At 40.1% G+C, this 25,153-nt stretch overlaps 1 protein-coding gene across 1 annotated transcript in view; it reads right to left on the bottom strand.

Annotated features, from left to right (window-relative positions):
• The window catches only part of slfn13.L (schlafen family member 13 L homeolog), a 47,995-nt gene extending 29,294 nt beyond the window's left edge, over positions 1 to 18,701 (bottom strand). Inside the window, 3 exon segments of the mRNA NM_001091272.1 lie at positions 7,430 to 7,475; positions 8,099 to 8,220; positions 18,585 to 18,701. Coding sequence (NP_001084741.1) covers positions 7,430 to 7,461 — 32 coding nt within the window. The 5' untranslated portion in view covers positions 7,462 to 7,475; positions 8,099 to 8,220; positions 18,585 to 18,701.
• Between the last annotated feature and the right edge of the window lie 6,452 nt (positions 18,702 to 25,153).

Below are 25,153 nucleotides of genomic sequence, written 5' to 3'. Positions count from 1 at the left end.
TTTATTAATCAATTGATCCAATATTAGGAATTCGTATGAATCAATTGTCTTACGCTTTAACACTAGAATAATTAATTGATATAAAACACACAGAGCCGGTGTAGTGACAATCAATATTTTATTGGTTGTATTAAATTAAGCACAAGCACTTTATATTTATTTGTCACAAAGTGTGGGGCCAATATACTGGTGTTAACCAAGTGGTGAATGAATTGAGTGGAAGAAGCTAATTATTCAAGTTAATTGATACACTATTCAGAGAAGTGAGGGTTAATTTTAACCATTGAAGGCATTTTACAGTCACAAACAAGGTTCTTTCTCGATATGACTATGAAGATTTTCATTCATCCAGGTCATGGTATATCTAGTATAGGTCAATCTAAAAACAACTGGACTTGCTGAGTAATCAATGAAGACGTTTCACTACTCATCCGAGCAGCTTCTTCAGTTTATATGCCGAAAACTTCCCACACCAGTCAGTTGAACTGAAGAAGCTGCTCGGATGAGTAGTGAAATGTCTTCATTGATTACTCAGCAAGTCCAGTTGTTTTTAGATTGACCTATACTAGATAAGGTTCTTTCTCTTTTCTCTTTTTTAAAATAAATTAAACTTTTTATCCATGTGTGTTCTGTAGTTTTAGGAGACACTTTAATAAAGAAAGTTAGTGAAACCCTATTATTAGATTAGTGTTAACTATCGAGACCACAGTCATGGTTATCCTGCCTGCCTTTTCTTTGTGATGTCCCTTGATAGAAAAAATACAGGTAGTTAAACTTTGGGATAACTTCACCTCTCTTTCTCTTCCATTTTCCAATCTATTTTCATGAACTGGAGCAAGTGGTATTAATTGTATCTCATATTGGTGCTGGTTACATGAATTATTTATTCTCCTTCTACTATTTGTAACTTTAATCGAGTATATTTATGGGGGCAGCAGTTCAAAGGAGCAAAATTCGCCCATCACTAGTGTTAACTTATTTTAAAAAAAGAGAAAGAACCTTGTTTATGACTGTAAAATGCCTTCAATGGTTAAAATTAACCCTCACTTCTCTGGATAGTGTATCAATTAACTTGAATAATTAGCTTCTTACACTCAATTCATTCACCACTTGGTTAACACCAGTATATTGGCCCCACACTTTGTGACAAATAAATATAAAGTGCTTGTGCTTAATTTAATACAACCAATAAAATATTGATTGTCGCTACACCGGCTCTGTGTGTTTTTTATCAATGAATTATTCTAGTATTAAAGCGTAAGACAATTGATTTATACGAATTCCTAATATTGGATCAATTGATTAATAAATTACAGTTGATCAATCAATTTATAAAGTGCCTGGGCTGCATTAATTGATTAAACACCTTTTAATTCATGTTTATCACAGCAATTAATGTAATAAATTTAAAGGGATCCTGTCATCGGAAAACATGTTTTTTTCAAAACACATCAGTTAATAGTGCTTCTCCAGCAGAATTCTGCACTAAAATCCATTTCTCAAAAGAGCAAACAGATTTTTTTATATTCAATTTTGAAATCTGACATGGGGCTAGACATTTTGTCAATTTCCCAGCTGCCCCCAGTCATGTGACTTGTGCCTGCACTTTAGGAGAGAAATGCTTTCTGGCAGACTGCTGTTTTTCCATCTCAATGTAAATGAATGTGTCTCAGTGAGACCTAGGTTTTTACTATTGAGTGCTGTTCTTAGATCTACCAGGCAGCTGTTATCTTGTGTTTGGCTGCTGGGGGGGGGGGGGGGAAGGGAGGGGGCTGATATCACTCTAACTTGCAGTACAGCAGTAAAGAGTGATTGAAGTTTATCAGAGCACAAGTCACATGACTTGGGGCAGCTGGGAAATTGACAATATGTCTTTTTTCCCATGACAGTATCCCTTTTAAAAGTGACCAGTGCAAAGAATTCTTGAGTTAAAAATTAAATTAGTGCTTCTCAATTGGAGATTTACCCAGCTGCTCCTTGAGAATAAGTGAGTAATTGAGAAAATAGATAGTTGGTGGAGTTGCTCCCAAGAATTCTAACTATATTTTTTTCTAGGTCCCTGGGAGCACCACAAAGTGGGAGAAGGCAGAAACTGGAGGGCTGCGGTCTCGTTTATTAAAACTTTTCTATCTTAGTAGAAGAGACTATTTAACCCTAAAAAAACGCAATCCCTTCAGTTCTTGGAGACAAAACAGATTCAAGATAAAGTTGTAGAGAAGATACCTGTTTTTTTTTTTCAAAAAGAGTGCAAATAGAGGTCAAATAATTGATAAAAGAATTAAGCGTCGTATCTCGCCCTAACACACATTTCGCCACAGCTTTCTCAAAAGAATGGTTCCTTACGGTAATTTTTATAGCTGCATGAAGGTGTTTAATCAATCAATGCAGCACAGGCACTTTATAATTTAAATTGATTAACTGTAATTTATTAATCAATTGATCCAATATTAGGAATTCGTATGAATCAATTGTCTTACGCTTTAACACTAGAATAATTAATTGATATAAAACACACAGAGCCGGTGTAGTGACAATCAATATTTTATTGGTTGTATTAAATTAAGCACAAGCACTTTATATTTATTTGTCACAAAGTGTGGGGCCAATATACTGGTGTTAACCAAGTGGTGAATGAATTGAGTGGAAGAAGCTAATTATTCAAGTTAATTGATACACTATTCAGAGAAGTGAGGGTTAATTTTAACCATTGAAGGCATTTTACAGTCACAAACAAGGTTCTTTCTCGATATGACTATGAAGATTTTCATTCATCCAGGTCATGGTATATCTAGTATAGGTCAATCTAAAAACAACTGGACTTGCTGAGTAATCAATGAAGACGTTTCACTACTCATCCGAGCAGCTTCTTCAGTTTATATGCCGAAAACTTCCCACACCAGTCAGTTGAACTGAAGAAGCTGCTCGGATGAGTAGTGAAATGTCTTCATTGATTACTCAGCAAGTCCAGTTGTTTTTAGATTGACCTATACTAGATAAGGTTCTTTCTCTTTTCTCTTTTTTAAAATAAATTAAACTTTTTATCCATGTGTGTTCTGTAGTTTTAGGAGACACTTTAATAAAGAAAGTTAGTGAAACCCTATTATTAGATTAGTGTTAACTATCGAGACCACAGTCATGGTTATCCTGCCTGCCTTTTCTTTGTGATGTCCCTTGATAGAAAAAATACAGGTAGTTAAACTTTGGGATAACTTCACCTCTCTTTCTCTTCCATTTTCCAATCTATTTTCATGAACTGGAGCAAGTGGTATTAATTGTATCTCATATTGGTGCTGGTTACATGAATTATTTATTCTCCTTCTACTATTTGTAACTTTAATCGAGTATATTTATTATAGGGGTATTTATTGCACTGCACTTTATATAGATGAACTTTGATCAAACTCGTATAATTAGCTTAATTCAATTATTTTTTAAGGTTATAATTAATTTGGGGTTTTCACTTATTAGCACTGCACTTTAATATTAGAGAATCCACGTTGGTTTCTCTTAAGGAAATCATACAAGTGACACTATAGTACAATGGAAAATTAATCTTCCCAAGTTAATTATATATAATAGTAATTACCATGGTTGAAGCCGCAATATATATCACTTATCCCCAACTTGAATGTATTATAGTGGTGGTTAGAGGAGAGTATAACGTGTAACTATAGATTTTACTTCCTCTTTGGAAAAATCACTGGTTAAATTCATAATTTCTGACTCAAGTCAGACATCAACAGAAACTAAGAGATACGATTATAAATATGGAATTGGGAGTACTGATTTGCCCTATTATTATAAGAAAGAAGAAGACTGAAGAATATCGCTCTGTGGTGCTCACTGATATAACCCCGGGCCGGTGCAGTTTTCTGCTGATAGGAGCACCAGCCCGGGGTTTCAGGTAAGTAAATACAATCACTTGGGAGTGCCTAACATTTGGCACCCCAATTGCACGAAAAAAAATGTTTGAAAAAAGTTAGTTCATTTAAAGAAAAAAATCTTTTAAAATGAACACAAATGCCATCCATTTTGCCCACAATAAATATATGAAAATATGCAATATAACACGTATATAAAATACAATAAAAACCTATTTAAAGGGATACTGTAATGGGAAAAAAATATTTTTTCAAAACACATCAGTTAATAGTGCTGCTCCAGAGGAATTCTGCACTGAAATCCATTTCTCAAAAGAGCAAACAGATTTTTTTATATTTAATTTTGAAATCTGACATGGGGCTAGACATATTGTCAGTTTCTCAGCTGCCCCAGTCATGTGACTTGTGCCTGCAGGATGGAACTACTTTCTAGCAGGCTGTTGTTTCTCCTACTCAATGTAACTGAATAAGTCTCAGTGGGACTTGGCTTTTACTATTGAGTGTTGTTTTTAGATCTACCAGGCAGTTGTTATCTTGTGTTAGGGAGCTGCAATCTGGTTACCTTCCCAGCATTCTTTTGTTAGGCTGCTGGGGAGGAATGGGAGGGGGGTGATTTCACTCCAACTTGCAGTCCAGCAGTAAAGAGTGACTAAAGTTTATCAGAGCACAAGTCACATGACTGGGGCAGCTGGGAAACTGACAATATGTCTAGCCCCATGTCAGATTTCAAAATTAAATATGAAAAAATCTGTTTGTTCTTTTGAGAAATGGATTTCGGTGCAGAATTCTGCTGGAGCAGCACTATTAACTGATGCATTTTGAAAAAAAACAGAACATTTTTCCCATGACAGTATCCCTTTAAGGTTTTTAAAACATTGTGCCAAATTTATTGGTCCTTTCCCTACCTTACTGCCATTTCTTCCTTGCCCCAAATGCCTTCCATGTAGTTCTTATTAAAGGAACAGTAACACCAAAAAATTAAGTGTTTTAAAGGAACAGTTCAGTGTGAAAATAAAAACTGTGTAAATAGATAGGCTGTGATCCTCAGCATTCAGCTCAGATTCAAAAGCAACAGATATGACTCATGTGGCCCCCCCTCAAGTCACTGATTTGTTACTGCCTGGTAACCAGTCAGTGTAAACCAAGAGAGCTGCAAAGCAGGAAGTAGTGTTCTGGCTATTATGTTACACATCCAGTCACTGCAGCATTTATACATTACATTTTCGGCTAACTAACTATATTAGAAACTTTTTTTATTATAAACAAACTATCTATTTACCTAGTTTTTATTTTTACACTGAAGAATTCCTTTAAAGTAATAAAATATCATGTACTGTTGCCATGCACTGGTAAAACTGCTGTGTTTGTTTCAGAAACACTACTATAGTTCATATAAACAAGCTGCTGTGTGGCAATGGCAGAAACTGAAAAAAAAGTCTATATGGCACAAGTTAAATAGTGCATAACAGATAACACCATTATGTTCTACAGAGCTTATCTGCTATCTGCTGTGTAACTTGAGCCTTTTCTCCTTTGAACTGCTGCCCCCATTGCTACACAGCAGCTCATTTATACTGTATAAACAAAAGTAGTGCTTCTAAAGCAAACACAGCAGTTTTATCAGTGCAAGGCAACACTGCATTATATTTGTATTACTTCAAAACACTTTCATTTTTTGATGTTACCTTTTGTATCTAATCAGGTTTTCTCTGACCTTGAAACTCCTGCTCCTGTCATTACGGATAATCAGTAAGAATACAAAGTATAGAAGATATATGGTTCCAGACTTTTCAGTGGACTACTGCAAAGTTTTTGGGTCTGAAGAATGCTCCTGGCTCAAACCCGATAATGTTCATAACCTCACCTTGGTGCAATACTGCCACAAGATATTTGCAGAAACCTTAGCATTATGGAGTCCCCCCCCATATTGAGAAGGGGTACTGTAAGGTTGACATGACTCTGTGATATCACTTGTATGTTGAACTACTTTTAGGACACAATTCAAAATAAAAGAACCATTAAGACCCAGGTTCAATGCCAAACTGTAGGTCTTTCGGAGTATTATTTCTGGTTGCCCTATTATTTATTACAGTATAACATTCAGGTTATTAACTCCCGTTTCTATCCTGATCTTGCCTGAACTTTAACTGGGACTGAGATTAGCCCTTCTGATATCACATCATATAAAATTTTATGGGTGATATGCGAAATGCAAATGACTCCTTGGCCCAGAATACAGAGTCCTAGAAGAAAACTGTATATGCTATCCTTAAAGGAAAACTAAACCCTTGACCCTCTCCGATCTGCAGACCTGCTATAAATTTACAGATTTATGCAACTGAGTTCAGAAGGGCCATCTGTCTTCTGATCCTCTTCTGTAGAGTGGCGAGGATCTTGAATCCTGAATTACTGTGCATGCTAGCTCCTTATCTGCAACTGTCAGAAGAGGAGGAGAAGAGACTTCTAAAAAAAGGAATAAATACTGGTGGCAGAGTGCTTGGAAGGAGGGACCGTGAAGCGAGCCGTGAAATGGGGTGGGGGGGTTCAAGGGTTTATTTCTTTTTTAGACAATTTAGTGGTTCTCACCTTCCTAGGCGGAAAAGGCAAAGTAACATGCTTTTCTGATAATACTTTTTCTCTAGGCAAAACTCTACTAATCTGAGGTTAGGTATACCTCAGAAGATTTACACAAGAAAAGGTCAAAACCATAAATCTAGCCAAGTCACAACAAGCATGAATACATGCTCCTTACATTTGCGTGAACTTGAGGGCAGCACCAAATTTTTTCTTCTGACATTTAGGCTGTGAAAGTTCATGTTTTAGCACAAGGGAACAATGAAATTATCACCAGCTTCAAAATAATGGTATTTCAAGGATTCACTTAGTGAGTGCCATTAATAGGAGCTACTGACTAAGCGAATTGTACAATAATGCTCTTACAGGAACAGTTCAGTGTGAAAATTTGTGTAATTTGTCTTCATAATCTGATTGTTTTGCCACCACTACGGATTAATGATATAATGGAACCAACAGATAAAATGAGAATAATTTTAACTATTATTTTTGAGTCCACAGTAGATGGCCTTTCTGTAATTCAGAGCATGGCAACATTCTGCATCAGAACCAATTCATAATTGGCCCTGTAGATGAACTCATTCCATTTTGATAATTTCTAGCAACCCCTAATTTAATGTGAGCATGCAGAGTGTCACACACACTCAGAAGACTGAGAGCTGATAAAGGTTCAGATCCTTAATGTTACAGGGTTGCTAGACTGGGCTGGTACATTAAGTGGAGTATATACACTGCAGCATTTCTATATAAAAATCATTAGACTTTAGCGCACCTTAAATTTATTTTCTTATCGTCTCTACTTTTCTTGCCACATAGTTCATCCGTAAAATAGTGTTTTTGGGTGAAAATCAGATGTGTCATATGACTAGAATAAAGTATATATTAAACCGTATACAAATCTTTTTCAGGCAAAAAAACATTTTCTTTGATGATTCATCATTGAAATAGAAGGCTTTTTTATAGCAACTCCTTACCTGGTTTTAACACTGGAAAGAGAATCTTCCATAATGAAAACTATTCCTGTGAGAGAAATGCAAATCAAACATAAGAAGCAGACCGCGAATTTAAGAAATAACATTAAGATATTATAAAGCCTATGAACCATAACTATAACTACTGAAATGATCAGTATAAACAAAGGTTATGATTCATTTACTACATAGTACTACTATCCATGAATTACTTTACCTGCTGTTCATCCACCTTACTCGCTATTTACATGTGAATCCAGTTACCACTTAGTGCCAAGGCACATGGGGCATATTTATCAAAATGTTAGTCAGAGATCACCACAGTCTACTAAGGTGAAATTCCACCACTCTATTCATTTCTATGGGATTTTTGAAAGAGTAGTAGGCTAAAAGACGTGGATCTGCTCCCTTCCTCAGCTCCACTGATCTACACTCTACGGAGTGGAGGTAAAGCCAAAAATGTCTGCTTTTGTGTTTTCGGACAGACTTCCGCTCCGCTCCATGAGCATGCGCACAAGCGATCAGTGGAGCTGGGAAAGGGATAGGATCCACTTCTCGTAGCCTACAAAAACGCAGGCTGAGAGTAGTGGAGCAAAAGCTCCGCATGCCCTCAGACTTTGTGCTACCGTACTCTGCTCCTGTTTCCAGTCTCCTTATTCACCCCATACTTACCTGTCTGTCCAGACTGTGTTCAAAATAGTAGAAATTGCGAGCTGGGTGCAAAGCAGTCTGGAAACCCTTTCTAGGGGTTTTTGACGTATGTCCAGACTGTGTTAACCTATACTCCGGTGCACCTAAAACGGAATGAAGACAGTTAATTAATCACCAACTCCATACACTATATATTTTTACATGTATTGTTAGTGTTTCTAGTGCATATTTTTTCTCCTGAATTTAACCACGAAGTCACACAAATCAATGTCAGCTTACGACCAATTTTCTGCTGCATAACTAATATATAAATGTGACACTTACCAGCAAAAAGTGAGTTGCATAGGAAATCCCACCCAATTTTTAGAGATACTGACGCCAGAAAATAATCTTTTTTTTATACCCATCATAAGAATATCATTGAATACTATTTATAATATTTAGGGATGCACCGAATCCAGGATTCAGTTCGGGATTTGGCCAGGATTGGGCCTTTTTCAGCAGGATTTGGTCGAATCCTTCTGCCCAGCCGAACCAATTTTGCATATGCAAATTAGGGGCGGGGATGGAAATTGCGTGACTTTTTGTCACAAAACAAGGAAGTAAAAAATATTTTCCCCTTCCCACCCCTGATTTGCATATGCAAATTAGAATTCGGTTTGGTATTCGGTCTAATCTTTCTCGCAGGATTCTGGGGTTCGGCCAAATCCAAAATAGTGGATTTGGTGCATCCCTAAAAATATTGCCAGAAAAGTATCGTCTGATGCTTTTATATCGCCTTTATTACCCCCACGTTGCTCTATGAGGGGGCTGTCATATTTGTGCAGCAGGTTGGCAAAACAGTCAGGTTTATGTTCAAGTAACAATTAGTTACAACAGCAGAACGATCATTAAAAAATTATCATAAAATAATGCCATAGATTACTGTACAAGTACCTGGACATAAAAATCCAGAAATGTATATATAACATGCTAAAAAATCTTAATAAAAACAATTTAAAAAAAAAAAAATTATCAATGTGACCTATAGGTAGTGTAACTTTTAATTTAGATTAATATTTTGAAAAGAAAATTTTTAGTGTTGATATCACTTTAAGACTCAGTATACACCCATTTTCAAAATTAGTTCAATGAATAGGGCTTGTGCTGAATGTGAAAATGTAAAATCTATTAATGGTTTATAGCAGTGTAATTCTTGAGAAAATTCCCCAAGTGGATCAACATGTTGGAACATGGATACTGCTATGCAGTTTGACTAAATATCAAATTTTTGATCACAAAAGGAAGTATGATTCATTCTACAAATTGTATTATTCCATTTGATCATACACACCATACAGTAGTTGTGTGCAGACACTTTTTGACTTTTACGTAATATATGGGCATCCGTGAATAGGGGCAATGGTGGCCACCATAACGTTTCTTATGTTCGGTCTTCCCATTGGTTGGCTGCTCTGTTCCTTTCTGCCACTCCTGCTTCTAACTTATCCAAATACAGCTATCAATATACACCATTGCTGTATAAAATAAAGGCAGGCCAGACATCTATACAAACGCTCTCATATAATGATTGAGTGTGTTTTGTTAGTTCCAGCTTGGATAGCCATATGAGTGACTGTGTCATTTCTGTGCTTCTCGTCAAATGTTTTCAAATAGATTTATCCATTATTGTGTAATGTATAGTGCAGCACATTTGTATGATTTATTCTTATACAGGTATGGGACTTGTTATCCAGAATGCTCGGGATAACAAGTCCGGATAATGGATCTTTCTGTAATTTGGATCTTCATACCTTAATTCTACTAAAAAATCATATAAACATTACATAAACCCAATAGGCTGGTTTTGCCTCCAATAAGGATTAATCATATCTTAGTTGGGATCAAATACAAGCTACTGTTTTATTATTATTACAGAGAAAAATGAAATCATTTTTTTAAAAATGTGGAGTATTTGGATGAAATGGAGTCTATGGGAGACGGCCTTTCCATAATCTGGAGCTTTCTAGATAACGGATGTTGTGACTTTATGGGCTTTGCCAATAAATTGATTTCCTACAAACTTACACCTAGTTATTGTATACAGGTATAGTCTAGGAAAACAGGTTGTTTTTAGTTGATGAGTCTGACTTTTACCCCTCCCCCAAAAATGTTCTGCAGATGCCAACAATAAATATACAGTAAAACACACCCATTTTGAGTTTTTTTGAGAACCATGAAAAATTTAAAAATTAGGGACATGTGTTAAAGGAATTGTTCAGTGTAAAAATAAAAACTAGGTAAATAGATAGGCTGTGCAATATAAAAAATGTTTCTAATATAGTTAGTTAGCCAAAAATGTAATGTATAAAGGCTGGAGTGATTTCATGTATAACAAGTCAGTCAGATCACTACTTCCTGCTTTTCAGCTCTCTTGGTTTACACTGACTGGTTGCCCTGGTTACTAGACAGTAACCAATCAGAGACTTAAGGGGGTGCCACATGGGTCATTTCTGTTGCTTTGGAATCTGAGCTGAATGCTGAGGATCAATTACAAACTCACTGAACAGAAATGTACCATGTGGCCCCCCTTCAAGTCGCTGACTAACTCAGAGTTATAGAGTTGAAAAGCAGGAAGTTGGATTCTGGCTGTTTTATTAGACATCTGTTCACTCCAGCCTTTATACATTACATTTTTGCCTAACTAACTATATTAGAAACATTTTTTATTTTGCACAGCTTATCTATTTACCCAGTTTTTATTTTCACACTGAACTATTCCTTTAAAGCAATTTATTATTTTAGTACTCAAAGGATATGATTAAAAGTAATAAAAAAAAAAGTAATTGGACAACATAAAAAACTGAAAATAGGGGGCGTGGCCTGGACGCTGGGAAAGATGGCTGCTTAAACGAACAGCTCCTCTGGGATAGCCCTCCAAAAGCATACATTAGCACCCTGTATTGCATAGACTAACTTTAAAAAGACTCCTCGGGACCCCTAAAGCCCCCCCCCCCCGGTACCTAAATCAAGAGCCTGACTGCAATCAGCACAAAACCTAGACACGAAGATGGACCCTCACAAACTGGTTGAGACCATTTGTCAACACATCTCTCAGGCCAGAATCAGTCACTAACCCGAACAGTGGGGAAGTATTCCATAGTGACAAGAACTACTCACAGCTGCAAAGGACACCTGCACAATTCCTAGAAGCTTTGCCAATTGGGAGCTCGCAGGACCCTCCCCGGACCGAGAGACCACATGGTGAGTGAGGCCGGAGCACATCCCCGCTACAGTAAGCTGCGCTGCATACATCGAGCCCAGCAGCTGTGAAGAACCGGGGTGCCCCCAGGACCACAAGCCAAGCAGTGAGTCCATCGGGAGCCTTCCAGTGCCTGGGTCGGGAGACAGGCTGCATGAAACACTGGACCACAGCTGAGGATCGGACGCACACAAGGTAGGAGAAGTCGTGTGGCGCCATACCCTCCCAACCGGAGCCTTCCACCCAGCCAGCGCAGTGGAGGAGATAGATCCCAGATATATTTACTGGGACTGGCTGAGCAAATTTTTGGAGGCACTGTCGAACTGGAGCCTACAAGGCCCCTATCGGATATAACGGCCACGTGGGTCATAGGCACAGGGAAGGATGAGGCATATGGATTTAAGGGTATGTTTTAACAAGACTTCAATTTTTCACATATGAGTGATGAGGGATTTCCCTGCAGTGAGCACCAACAATTTGGTTTTTTGGTGTGCTACCACCGTTAATGTGGATATGATCTTAAAGGACCAGTAACATCAAAAAATTTTTTGCAAAAATTAGTTAGAATACAACAAAAAAAACCCACCAAGACAAATTAAATGTTAAAATAGCAAAGCATTTATTAAGGAATAACTTACCGAAACTCCACTTCCTGTCCTCTACAAAAAAGGCGACACGGCGACCATCCATACTGCAGCGCTCGATTTCTTCTCCCTGGCTATTCACTGACAGTGTGTCCTCTGCCCCGATCTCCTTCTCCAGCTCTCGGTGCCGATACCTCTTCCTCGCTGCCAGTACATTATCCGTCCTTCGCTACAGTCAGTTAGCGGTGCCTGTTATACTTCTATTTGCTGCTAGAGGAGGAGTTGATGCTTGTGGTTCTCATACTGGTTCTGCTGGGACAAGTTTCCATTCTTATTCTGTAGGATGGGACTGATGGAGCTGACTGAGGTCACATTGGTCGTCGCACACTCCATCAGCCTGCAGCCAGTCCCTGATCTTCACGCGAATATCCCCAGGTCCCTGTGCTTGTCTGTATGTGTATCAGCGCGATGTACGACCCCCGCCGTGCTCCTGCCGACCCCGCCGTGCTCCTGCCGACCCCGCCGCCTTGTATGGGTCTTTGGTGGAGGATCAGCGCGGGAAGCAGGGCATCAGCAGGTCCCCATCCTCTTCTTCCTCTGCCCGCCGTTCGTCCTGCATGATCTCCTCTGCTGTGCGAGAGCCCTATGAGCCTAATGGGTTTGCACAAACAGCTGTCCAGCTGGATTGCTGCAGTCGCTGCTAAGTTATGGATCAGCAGAAGTGGACGAGCGTTTGCTCCCCGTGTCACTTCTCTGGCTGCTCATTCATTCAGCTCTCCGGTAGCTTTGGGAGAAGCTAAGGCTGCCGGGTCCCAGGCAGAGAAAAAGCCCTGGGGAGCTGCTGTGTTGGGGATCACTGGAACCCAAGCGCATCGCATGGAGCTACTAAGTTGAAGCAGCTGCAGATGACTTGCATGACGGTCACTAGTGAGCGCGGCACCTGTATCGGTCCATTAGGCTCATAGGGCTCTCGCACAGCAGAGGAGATCATGCAGGACGAACGGCGGGCAGAGGAAGAAGAGGATGGGGACCTGCTGATGCCCCGCTTCCCGCGCTGATCCTCCACCAAAGACCCATACAAGGCGGCGGGGTCGGCAGGAGCACGGCGGGGTCTTACATCGCGCTGATACACATACAGACAAACACAGGGACCTGGGGATATTCACGTGAAGATCAGGGACCGGCTGCAGGCTGATGGAGTGTGCGACGACCAATGTGACCTCAGTCAGCTCCATCAGTCCCATCCTACAGAATAAGAATGGAAACTTGTCCCAGCAGAACCAGTATGAGAACCACAAGCATCAACTCCTCCTCTAGCAGCAAATAGAAGTAGAACAGGCACCGCTAACTGACTGATAATGTACTGGCAGCGAGGAAGAGGTATCGGCACCGAGAGCTGGAGAAGGAGATCGGGGCAGAGTACACACTGTCAGTGAATAGCCAGGGAGAAGAAATCGAGCGCTGCAGTATGGATGGTTGCCGTGTCGCCTTTTTTGTAGAGGACAGGAAGTGGAGTTTCTGTAAGTTATTTCTTAATAAATGCTTTGCTATTTTAACATTTAATTTGTCTTGGTGGGTTTTTTTTGTTGTATTCTAACTAATTTTTGTAAAAAATTTTTTTGATGTTACTGGTCCTTTAAAAGTTCCTGTGGTAACATGGGTGTGGTTTACAGTGGGTGTGGTTTAAAAGGAGGAGTGGCCAACACTGACTTCCATTATCGGCCCTCCACCACATAGGCCAGTAAAATTTTGGCCCTCGGTACCACAGAAGTTGGACAGCACTGACATAGAGGATGCACTGCCCTACCTCCAAGATCCTCCCAACTGCCTCCACAGAAGGAGAGACACAGAAACAGACTGACCAGGTCTAACTGGCTTATTTGGGCAATAAGAAACAATAGGAAGAACCCTCAAGACCCAAAATATATTGGATGATTGATGTGAAAGTGGATGACTACAGTTCGTCCAAAAAAGAACATTACTCAGTGGACAGACAGAAGCGGAGAGCTAGAGGGCTTGACCTACAGAAAACCCTTTATAGGGACTCCTTTTGGATTGCCTGAAATTATATCAGCAATCTAGCAATATATACCTAGGATATACCTGGAAGTCTCTCTCATGCCAGCTGGATGAGCAGTGCTGCTGCTGTCTTTCTGATTTCCTTTCCTCTGTTGTCTGTAGCTGAAAGCAGTTCAGTGCAGCAGAAGGGGGGATCGCATTACAGCAGGAGACACTGGGCAATTGAAAAAAGTCTCAGTTCTTCATCACAGACTGCGCTTGCAAATTGGCCAATGATGGAGGCACTTCAGGCACTTGCAGGGAATTGAATGTGGCGCATCTTCTGTGGTGCTTCCTGATTGGCCAATTTGCATTGTGCAGTCTTCCGTTTCGAAGACCCTGCAAAGCTGTCTGTCTGGAAGATGCCTTGCGATCCAGGGATTTCACAGGGGCCTTTCTGCCACACGGGGACAATTTTCACGGGGACAGCAGTTCTGAAACGGGGTAGATCCCTGTCAAACGGGGACGAATGGTAACCTTAGTCATATCTACCTCTTTATTATTCTCTCTTGAGGAAGGAAGACACTTTTCCCTCCAGAGACCTTTTTAATGATCGAATATAATCTTTCTCCGAAAAGCATCTCTCCTTCAAATGGAAGCTGACAAATTAGTCTTGGAAGTTGCATCCACTGCCCATGGTTTAAAGGAGAAGGAAAGCAGAATTACAAAACACTCACAAAGTAGTAGAGCCGGAGTCAGATTGTAAAAGGTTAAAAAGCTTACATTTTATTCTCCATAGTTAAGAACCAGGGCCTGACGCGTTTCGTGTCTACCAGGGACACATTGAACAATACAAACAGGATATTTCAAAGAGAAGTAGCCCGTTGATAACCAAAGTGAACTGGACCCAAGCGATGGAAAATATCAGAGATAAGTTCCTAGTAAGGAGCTATGAGGGGAAGCTGGAGTGGTACCCGTGGGCCCAATACCTGGAAAGAACCCAATCTGAGTCTGACCCCAATGAGTCTGGAACTGTTTGAGCGAAGGAACAGATGAGAAGTCATCTGGTAATGATATGCTTAAGTCAAAATAACTATTTCTCACTATACATGTTTTTCTTCGTCTCTCTTCCCTCTTCCTTCCTTATCTAAATGTCAACTGCAAGATAAGTAATGAAACGGAATAACCCAAGAGGTAGTGGAAACGACCGGATGTAGCGAATATTCCGCATGGAATGCCTCGTAATAATCAGGCATGGACAAACTTATGGCTGAACATATATTGTAATTTATTGCATTTATTCTATGTTACAATGAAAACGAATAAAACATTTAAATATAAAAGAGAAGTAGCCAATGGGAAATAGTAGGCGGTGCTACCAGGCGTACCAATCAAGAGAAAACATTCAAAACCTAGGATTCATTAGACACATCCCCAAGGCCAAAACAATACATAGGCTAACTTAATTAGGGAGAACATAATACAAAATATAAAGTACAGTCAATATGTCAAAAATAGTGAAAAAGAAAAAGGGAAAAACTAATGACTTTTATACATAACAGGAGAAGTCAAAATCAAAATTTAGACCTAGAGACTGCCTTGTACCTAAATAAAAAATCCATTTGGTCTCTATTTTCAATAACTCAGAATAAATGTTTCCACCCCTTATATTAGGAACTACTCTATGCATATAACTCTCAAAAAAGAGGAAGTCCAATTGTTACATTCAGCAAAGTGTCTAGCAACTGGTGTTTGAGATTCCTTGTTGTTGATATTAAAAATGTGTTCTCTAATTCTCTAATCTTTTAATTGTCGACTTTTAATTGTGGCCCACGTATTGTTTTTTTTACATTTTTCACAGGTAAGAAGATAAATTACATTTTTAGTATTACAGTTAATGTAATGTTTGAGATCATAGTTTTTTTGTGGTAGTAGTAGAAGTAAAAGACTTGGTTACAGAGATGTATTTGCATGTAATGCATTTCATCGAACTGCATTTGTAGCTCCCTTTTGTATGCAACCAGGTTTAACTTGGAGTATTAGTTCTTATTAGACTGGGGGATAATATATTACCAAGAGTCTGTGTTCTTCTTGATACAAAATTATGTTCTTTATCTAAAACTGCTTTGAGAATTGGATCAGTTTCCAAAATTGATAGACTTGGATGGAAATGATTCTGTGATCATCCACCACTGTTGTCTTCCGTGGACGTCCAGGTCTTTTTGAGTTCACCAGTACTTTCTTTCTTTCTTTCTCAGGATGTACCGAACTGCAGCTTTTGCGACTCCTAATATTGTAGCAATTTCTTGGATGGGTTTATTCTGTTTTTGCACCTTAAAGATGGCTTGTTTCACCTGCATTGAGAGCTCATTTGACCGCATGTTGCATACAAACAGGCCCCCCCCCCAAACAAATCAACTTCAGGGCTTTTATCTGCTTCATTGATAATGTCATTAACGAAGGAATTGCCCACACCTGCCCATGAAATAGCCATTGACTGAATTGTCCAATTACTACTGAGCCTCTGAAATAAAGTGATTGTGTCAAAAAAAAGTTCCTCACATTTTTATGCAATCTTTTTGTTCAACCCACTGCATTAAAGCTGAAAGTCTGCAGTTCAACTACATCTGAGTTGTTTCATTTAAAATTCATTGTGGTGATGTACAGAACCAAAATTAGAAAAAAGTTGTCTCTATCCAAATATTTATAGACCTAACTGTATAGGATAAATGAAAAAACCCTAATTTTGTAATATATGTTGCTTTTATATGTTGCTTAAAATGTATATTATATTTAAAAATAGCCCCTTTATAAGAGCTCCCTATAGATGTTCACTGGTCCCATCTGTGTTTTAAAAGAGGGGTGGGCGTGTCCTAATGGTCCCTGCCAGAAGCACAGTAGGAGGGGGACAGCCAATCACAGCCTTGCAGTCACACAAGGAAAGACAGGCTTTAGTTCCCTATCAGGTCCTTCTAGCTGCTGATTGGTTCCTATCCTACAGTGCAGTGAGCACCGCCGGATGCCCTGCACAGCCTGGGATTTCAGGGAGCAGGAAGTAGAAGAGATGGGAGAGATTTTTGGGGTTTTTGCAAAAATATTCAATAAATCAGCCTGAAACACTACATTTTTAAAGAATTCTTCTATATCTTAATGAGTATAACGCACTTATCCATTTTTTTTTACACAGAATGTCTCCTTTAGATCTATTAATTTTATTAATAATAGCATTCAGAGGGAAAAACAGCCATTTTTGGGAAACTTAGGACAACATTTTGGTGTAAAATACAGGAGAATATCATGGAAAGCACCTATTGAAATGCATTATAAATTGGAAAAAATAATGTAAATTGGAAAAATGTCCTGTGCTAACGCAACACTCATAAGATTATGTGCCAACATGTGAAGCTCTGCTTGTAACTTGAGATGTGAGTTCCAAGGAAATGAAAGTGAAAGAATAAAGTATAAGCATTCCAGATCATTCTGGAATAATGTTTAAACAATTTCACTTTACAACACATACCTATTTGAATTTGACCATTTTGGCCATACAAAGAACTTGAAAATTCGAATCTGAAAATTTAAATTTTCACTTCAAACCTTGATAAATCTGCTCCTTAATGTGTAGTTATTACTATTAACACTTTTAGTGCCAGAGGTCATAGATTCTTTGGATTGGGATTGGAGAGGTGGCTTCAAAATTCAATTTGGCACCACATGGACACAAATGTCAAGGTGCAAAGTGCAAAAACTAACGGCAAACCACTGTTTTTCACGCTTTGAGACCTACATGTGCCCCATAAATCATGTGTTGGCTCTGCAGTGGGGCACTAGGAGCCACATGGAAGCTACCCCTACCACCAGGTAACTTGGGTGTTATTCAGACATATAAGTTAGGGATCAACAGTAGGAACATGCCTCAATGGAGCCTTATACTTGCTGCCTGCCCGATGGCAGTCGTAAAGACTGCTGGTGCTGAGCTCTGCACCTAATGCCTTTGTCAATCACTCTCAGAGCCTGGACACAAGAGTATTAGAAATTTACTCCTGGCATGTTTTGCACTTGCCTTTGTATCCTGCTGCCAGTGCCTCTCCCCAACATATTTTGACTCAGGGTGGCTTTCCTACATCAGACATCATCAAATAAGTTCCCCAAGAAGCGCTTTACATTTCTTTGACTAACATCTTTAAACCCCAAGTCAAAAATAAGCCAATGTAACATTGGAACACATATGTCCTTAAAGTGACAAGGCTCCGTACACTGCATTATTCAAACCAGTTGATGTATAAGGACAGTAACTGCAGTTAGGGTACTTCTTGATAGAGGGGAAATGGCACAATTAACCTCCCCCAGGTCAGTGTGGAACTGGTGTCCATAGAAGGAATTTGTCTCTATTTCTGCACTTTATGGTATGCCCCCCCCCCCCTGCAATCTTTTTGCAGCGACCGCCTGGCAAGGGGAGGTCATTAAGAGGGCCCACCAGGTTTTTTCCCGTGTCCCACAGGCCCAGCCCGACCCACCATAAATTCCACAGAGATCCCTACCTGGTAGTTCTAGAATGTATGCAGCTTACAAGCACAGTAGTGTCGAACAGTGCAATCGCTCACCCGTTTACAGATGCAGTAGTATTGTATAATATCGAAAAACGACTATACAGTATTGGAATAACAGTAACAACTCCGCTCACCTTAGAGCCAAAATCAGCGTCACACCGAGTTCAATCCCGCGCTCCGGCTGTCCTTCAGCAGCAACAACTACCACAGTCTTTCTCTCCACTTTTGAAATTCCCGCTACTATGTGTGCCTATAAAACGTATGGGCGGATCAATTCCGTTTACCGATGAGCTGGCAAAAGAGGCGTTTTCATAAGAGGCGTTTTCATATTACTCCGTGTCGCAGTTTCAATTGTTGTCCGCAGTCTGCACCTGATCCAACGAAAACTTCAGCCAGTGGCACAAAATGGAAGAGTGTGGTGACAAGTCTCATAGCTGTAAAAATGAATGAACCGTAAATATATCCAAAAAGTTAAAAGCAATTAAAATAATCCGAATAAGATGGCTGTAAAGAGACCCAGCGCTAATGGCAGCGTTCCGTTTAGGATAACGTTTGAGGTGAATACATATCGTGGTAGGTTGGTTCTCTGTAGCAGCTACGTCCAACTAGTGGATAATACAGCTGTGGATATGTGATGCTCCTATACAGTCACTGGGGGTCATTTATCAACACCGGGCAAATTTGCCCATGGGCAGTAACCCATGGCAACCAATCATATTGCTGCATTCATTGTTCTTCTTGCAGCTGGCTTTAAAAAGCTATTCACTGATTGGTTGTTATGGGTAACTGCCCATGGGCAAATTTGGCCGGTGTTGATAAATGAGCCCCAGTGGCGTGCAATGCTGGCCGGGGTGCCCCAAGCAACCCGCCTGGCCACGTTGTGCCTTTGCGGGGCTGTGGATCTGCGCAAACGAGCGCCGATCTCTTTGACTTCACCTTTCATCAGTGGCGGACTATGGGGTAGGTTACTTATAGGTACTTTTCTGCCTACCCCTAGTTCCGGCCCTGCTGCCTGCTATATAAATGACAGGAAATTACAGGAATATTTTCAAATGTGTGTAACATTGCTATGACTTAACGGGGTGCTAGGTCTCAAAGAAGCTTTGAGCAGAAACGGTCTGGAAACCAATTTGGCACATGGGGACTGGGTTGTGTTCTTATCCTGTTTTTTCCTCTAAAACTTTCAGCAGGGAATCTAGACATTGACAGACTGTGTCATTTAAAATTGATGACAGGTTGTTCAGCAGGATTCTGGCACTTTGCTCTTGTCCACAAACTGAGAATACTACACCCCATGTGCAAAGAGCCAGCAGGGTTTCATGAGTTTGCCTCCTTTTCTGGAGAAAAATTACCAATCTTCATATATGTATTGTAACAGTAATAATATTGGTATCAGGTATCATTTTATACTGTCCAGGCTTGGACAATATCAGCCAGGTGGCAGTGCTGTTTTCAGACAGGATCTGTGACCTTATCATGTTTAGGAAAGAGATTGCGTGGGACCTGCCAAAATAATTTTTGCCTTTCAAGTGTTTCACTACTAGCCTCACGCTGGCCCTCTTTTCAAACATTTCAGTCTTGCAAGATGACTCTGTGATATCACGACTGCAGAGTGTATAAAGACAGTGACATGGAAAATATCCATCTGGGGAGTGAAAAGCATGGTCGGAGTGCATTGCACGGGAACAGCTGCCAACATTCTTATGACACAAGGGACCAGTAATGCAGTTGTCTGGGCAGGGCCAGGCAAGCAGGCCCGGATTTGCGGTGAGGCCACAAAAGGGTGGCAATATTTGAGGGGCGGCATGCCACCCAGCTGCATCTTCTGTAGCATTGGGAACCGCTGGTGCTCGTGCACCCGCACGTTCCCTGGATAAGGATGTGAGCCCGTTCGCCAGCACGCACTAAGATCTGCCCAGCGCATGCGCTCAAAGGGGTTGGGCAGGTGGTAGGACCAAGGCAGCCTAGGGGCAAAAAAAGGGGAGATCCAGCCCTGCAGGCAAGCTGCAGGATAGAGTCCTTAAGTGGGTCAGGTACCAACTGAATCAGGGCCGCTCCTGCCATGAGGCAAGCTGAGAGTTGGCACGGATCGGCCAGTTACCAGGGGACGGCCTCTGGTAACTTTAAGAGCCGAATTTCCATTTTTCAAAATAGCAATAGCACTCACTGCACTAGCGATGCAGCGCCCCCTTGACCTGCTCCGACGGTAGCTGGGTGTGGGTGGTTATAGGTGGCCATTTAAGGGGGAAACATAAAAATCTTTTTACAATGTTAAAACAGTTGGTGTGTGATGTAACTACCAGTTTGTGTGACGTCACTTATTGTCAGCGAGGCACTTGCTGCTGGAAAAGGCTAGTTGGAACAACTTAGGGATAAAAAGAAGGTGCAGTTTGGACATAAGGTAGAGGTGGCCATATACATTACAATTACAATCTTTCCTGCGAACATTAGTTGCAGGAAAGATGGTCAAATAAACAGGCAGAAACAATAGAGATCTCCTGCTATCTGACAGTTCAGTGGTATCCCTTTAAAGGCACCCAATCAAAATTTTCTGTTTTGGGCGATCAACGAGACAACCGATTCGAGTTTTCTCTAGATTTTATAGTCTTTTCCTGACCTGACTTTTTCAAGTTGTTTTATTGATAAATAAGATAAAATTGTGGATGAGAGTTTGGTCGAGCTTGGTTTGATAAAAATATGAGATACATTCGAGTTTTAGTAAATAATCCCCTAAAAGTATAATGCAATTAATCTTTTTCTTTGTCTCACTAAAGTTTTTACATGTGTCAGGGAATGTAAAAAAAAACACTTTTCCTGGTGGTTTGCCAGCAATACATAAGCCAACCAGAGACTTATCTTCCAATATTTGGCCAAAAGTACAATAATTAATTTTTTCTCTGCTCAGAACTCCAACCTGTGACAGGAAGCAAAAAAGACACTTTTTCCCCCTGGTTGATACATTTAGTTGATACATCTCTTATCTTTGTCCCTGCTGAGCAGAATCCCTGAATTTCATTAAAGGTGATGACAAATCTCCTCTCCTTCGGGCGACTAATCTTCCCAAAATGCCCTCCCGCCGGCTTGATGGTATTCGGATCACTTCGTTTTCCAAAGTCGCCCTAAGTTGCCTCACAAGGAAACTTCAGGCTACTTCGAAAACTGAAGTGTTCCGAGTGCCATCACGCCGACAATTTACATTATAGAGGACGGGAAGGCATTTTGGGAAGATTAGTCGCCCGAAAAAGAGGAGATTTGTTGCTGGGCGACTAATCTCCTTGAGTTGCCACGTGTGCCATCACCCTAAAGGCAGCTGTTAGAATTGATACAATAGTTGCTAATACTCCAGAGATCCTGTTGCTGAGAAATGTATCAACTAATGTAGCAAATTGTAATAGTTCAGAATCTGCACCTGGATCTTAGTCTTAATATGACTGAGAACTAGGTAAGCAAGTTAAGATGATGCCATTTTGCTGCATTTCAAACCTCACAAGCCTTCAAACAAACCTAGCTTTTCTATTGACGTAGGGCTTCCTAACATTTTTGCACACATCAGTGAATAGGGCTTTCCTTGTCCTATGCTTTTTTAGGCTTTTTTTTTTTAAACTCTGCCATAAGTGAGCTCCAGTGTTTTAAGTGAAAACTAAGGCCTTCTTTTTTACATCTACGGAGGGTGTATTTGTTAATTGGGCATGGTATTTGGGTGCTACTAAGTGGGTGTGGCCTAAATGTTCACAAAACTATATATGGACTTGGCACTTGGCAGATCCAGTGTAAGCAGTCCATCTAACTAATACATTAGTGGGTTAAGCTGGCCCACTTAAGATCCAATCTTTGCCCACTTTATCTACCCATATGCTGGGCCTAATCTGGCTGTTTCAACAGCCCCATACGCAAGTATGGAGGTGCTGAGTCCACAGTTCTAATTTTACAGTTTTACAGTAAAATTTGTGCCCCCCAAAAAACTTCTCATACACCCCTTTATTTGTATCCTAAGCACCTTACCTGAACAGAAGATTTCTCTGTAGGCATGGGAAGAATAAAGGTGGCCATACACAGAGAGATCCGCTCCTTTGGCTATGTCGCCAAACGAGAGGATCTATCTGATATACCCACAGATCAGGCTGATCCAATCGTGGGCCCTAATCATAATGAAAGGTATACGGGTGGTCGGATTGCGGGACCGCATCATAAAGCAGATGTGGTCTGCGATCCGACAGGGTTTTTACCCCTGCCCGATCTAAATCTGGACGGCTCTCGCCCCATACGTGGGTCTACGTGGCGTGGGGGGTACAGAGTTTTTTCTACAGGGTTTCCTTCTCCTTTAAGGAAACACAAATTGGGGGCAGGGCTTTGCAGGTATCAATTCCAAATGTCTCCCTTTGTCTTAATATAGTGAAGAGCAAATCTGACCATAGAATACCATACCATAGATTCTACAATCTGTAGCACCTTCAACTGGGGAAAGCTGTCCTTTTGCTCCCCCTCCCAATCCCCCACACTTTGACATTGAGCAGAGGGGGTCTGAGTGGACCTGACTTCTTTGGGTGGCATTGTGCCAGTGATAACAGCAGACATTTCTGCATCTACCCTCACTGCCTGCCAATCAAGGGCCACAAAGCAGACTGCCAATGTCTTCTGTCTGCACCCAAGTAAATGGTACACAAAATCAGACACTTTATATACAAACACATTTATTACACTAAACTTAGCAAACTTTGTTAGGAGTTCAGCTAGACTAAATTCAGCGATTAAATTCATTTAACTATAATACTTGACAACTGATTGGGACAATAATTTTTTTCAAGACTGATCCAAATATTCTATTCTTAAAATTTCTCAAATTTGAATATGCAAAAGAGGATTCAGATTCAGCATTTTTCCGAAGCCTATTTTGTACTGAGTTTTTCTATAATATGTAAGTTCAGAAACCTTGATTTGTTGTTATTTGCACCGTTTAGAATACTTTCATAATTATCCCCCAAGAAAATTGTAAAAATTTTAATTTTTGATTATTTTCAGTTATAGTTTCTTAATCTATTACTTCCTTGACATGATAATCTGAAAAATGCTGGCTGTACATTGTATAGTTATATTGCCATTATCCTACAAATTTGCTCAGTGCCAAAGAAATGACTCCCCACATGAGCTGAATACAGTCATCATTGGTCATGTCAATAACTGGATGTACCAGAATAAAATCTGTTTGGCCATCTTAACTGACTTGAAGATTATATATACTGCTTGTTAATATCAGAAATTTATTAAACTAACTATTTTAATATAGCATGAAAAGGGAATATTACGTATTTCCTGTGTACATTTGATCAGTTAAAATCCTATCTACCTAATAACATTATTATTATGATATTAAACTTTATTTTCTTAATTTCAGAGTTTTAGTAGATAGAAAGTTTTGTTTTACATGTTTTTCTTTTTAGTTTTAACAGTCCTTTTTGTTATATTGCAGCCAATAAGGCTTTTTGCAATCAAATACTTGCTTGTGAAAGGAGTTAAGTGTAAACATGTTTGCGAGGTGGGATGTGTAGAGGGGTAGATATAAGGGGTCATTTGTTATAACCACAGGCAAGAGCTCTTAGTACTCATACAGAGAGCACTTCTGCCAGCGATCTGGCTATATGCTTTTGTTGTACAGTTTTCACCAGACCCCTCAGAGACAGAGACTTTGCTTTAAGAGAAAAGTTTATCGATGTGCTTGTTATATGATTTAACCCTGGAGTGAGTAGAGTTTTATACCCTTTTCTTAACTCCAAGAATCCTGTCTCCTATAATACTCAATAAAAAATATGCCTTAATAATAATACCAGCCCCAACCTTGGCTGCTATTTTACCCCTGTATAAGCTAAGTGTCAACCCCATTTGTGTCAGACCTGCAACAATTCAAAAAAACAGTGAAAATCATGGTGTAGAGCAAAAACAAAATTGAGAATTATGTCCATTATTTGCACTCCACTTTGCACTCTCCCATCCACATTGTAAATGACCCCTATCATTTGGTAAGTGTGTTTTGTATTGGTTGGGAATTGTTGCAGGTTCCACTCACTAGATGACAGTGTGGTAAAGGTCCCAGGCATTTTGGATAATAGATTCTATACCTGTATGACAGGGTTGTCCAAACTGTTTGCAACGAGGGCCAGAGTTGGTGAGGTGAAAATGTGTGGGGGCCGACCATTTAGCCCGACATTCTTTGAACCATTAATACCATTTAACTCATTTAAATAAGGAATCACGTAGCCGTAGTGGTAATATTTGGGCACATTAGTGAAATGATCTGCCACTTGGTCTATACTGCTGCCTGTGTGCTGAAGGTGTTAGCAATAGACACGTACTGGCACGTAGTGACGTGCCACTCTCGCATACTTCTTTAGCGCTGAAAGTACCAGTACAGTAAAGTAAAGAAGTATGTGAGATCGGCGCGTCACTATGTGCCCATACGTGTCTATTGCTAACACCTTCAGCACACAGGCAGCAGTGGCACATCATTTCACTAATGTGCCCAAATATTACTGCTACATCTACGTGATTCCTGATCGAACTATGCTGGTGGGCCACCTTTATTATTAATTTCATGATGGAGGCTGAGGGCCAGTGTAAATTTGATAAAGGACCGCAATTGGCCCGCGGTCCGCACTTTGGACATGCCTGCTGTATGTGGTAATACAGCATCTGCTGTAATTAATAAGGA

The sequence above is a fragment of the Xenopus laevis genome, chromosome 2L (assembly GCF_017654675.1).
Source record: "Xenopus laevis strain J_2021 chromosome 2L, Xenopus_laevis_v10.1, whole genome shotgun sequence".
NCBI lineage: Eukaryota > Metazoa > Chordata > Amphibia > Anura > Pipidae > Xenopus > Xenopus laevis.
Note: the sequence above shows the minus strand (reverse complement) of the source record. Positions and strands in the feature narration are given on the sequence as shown.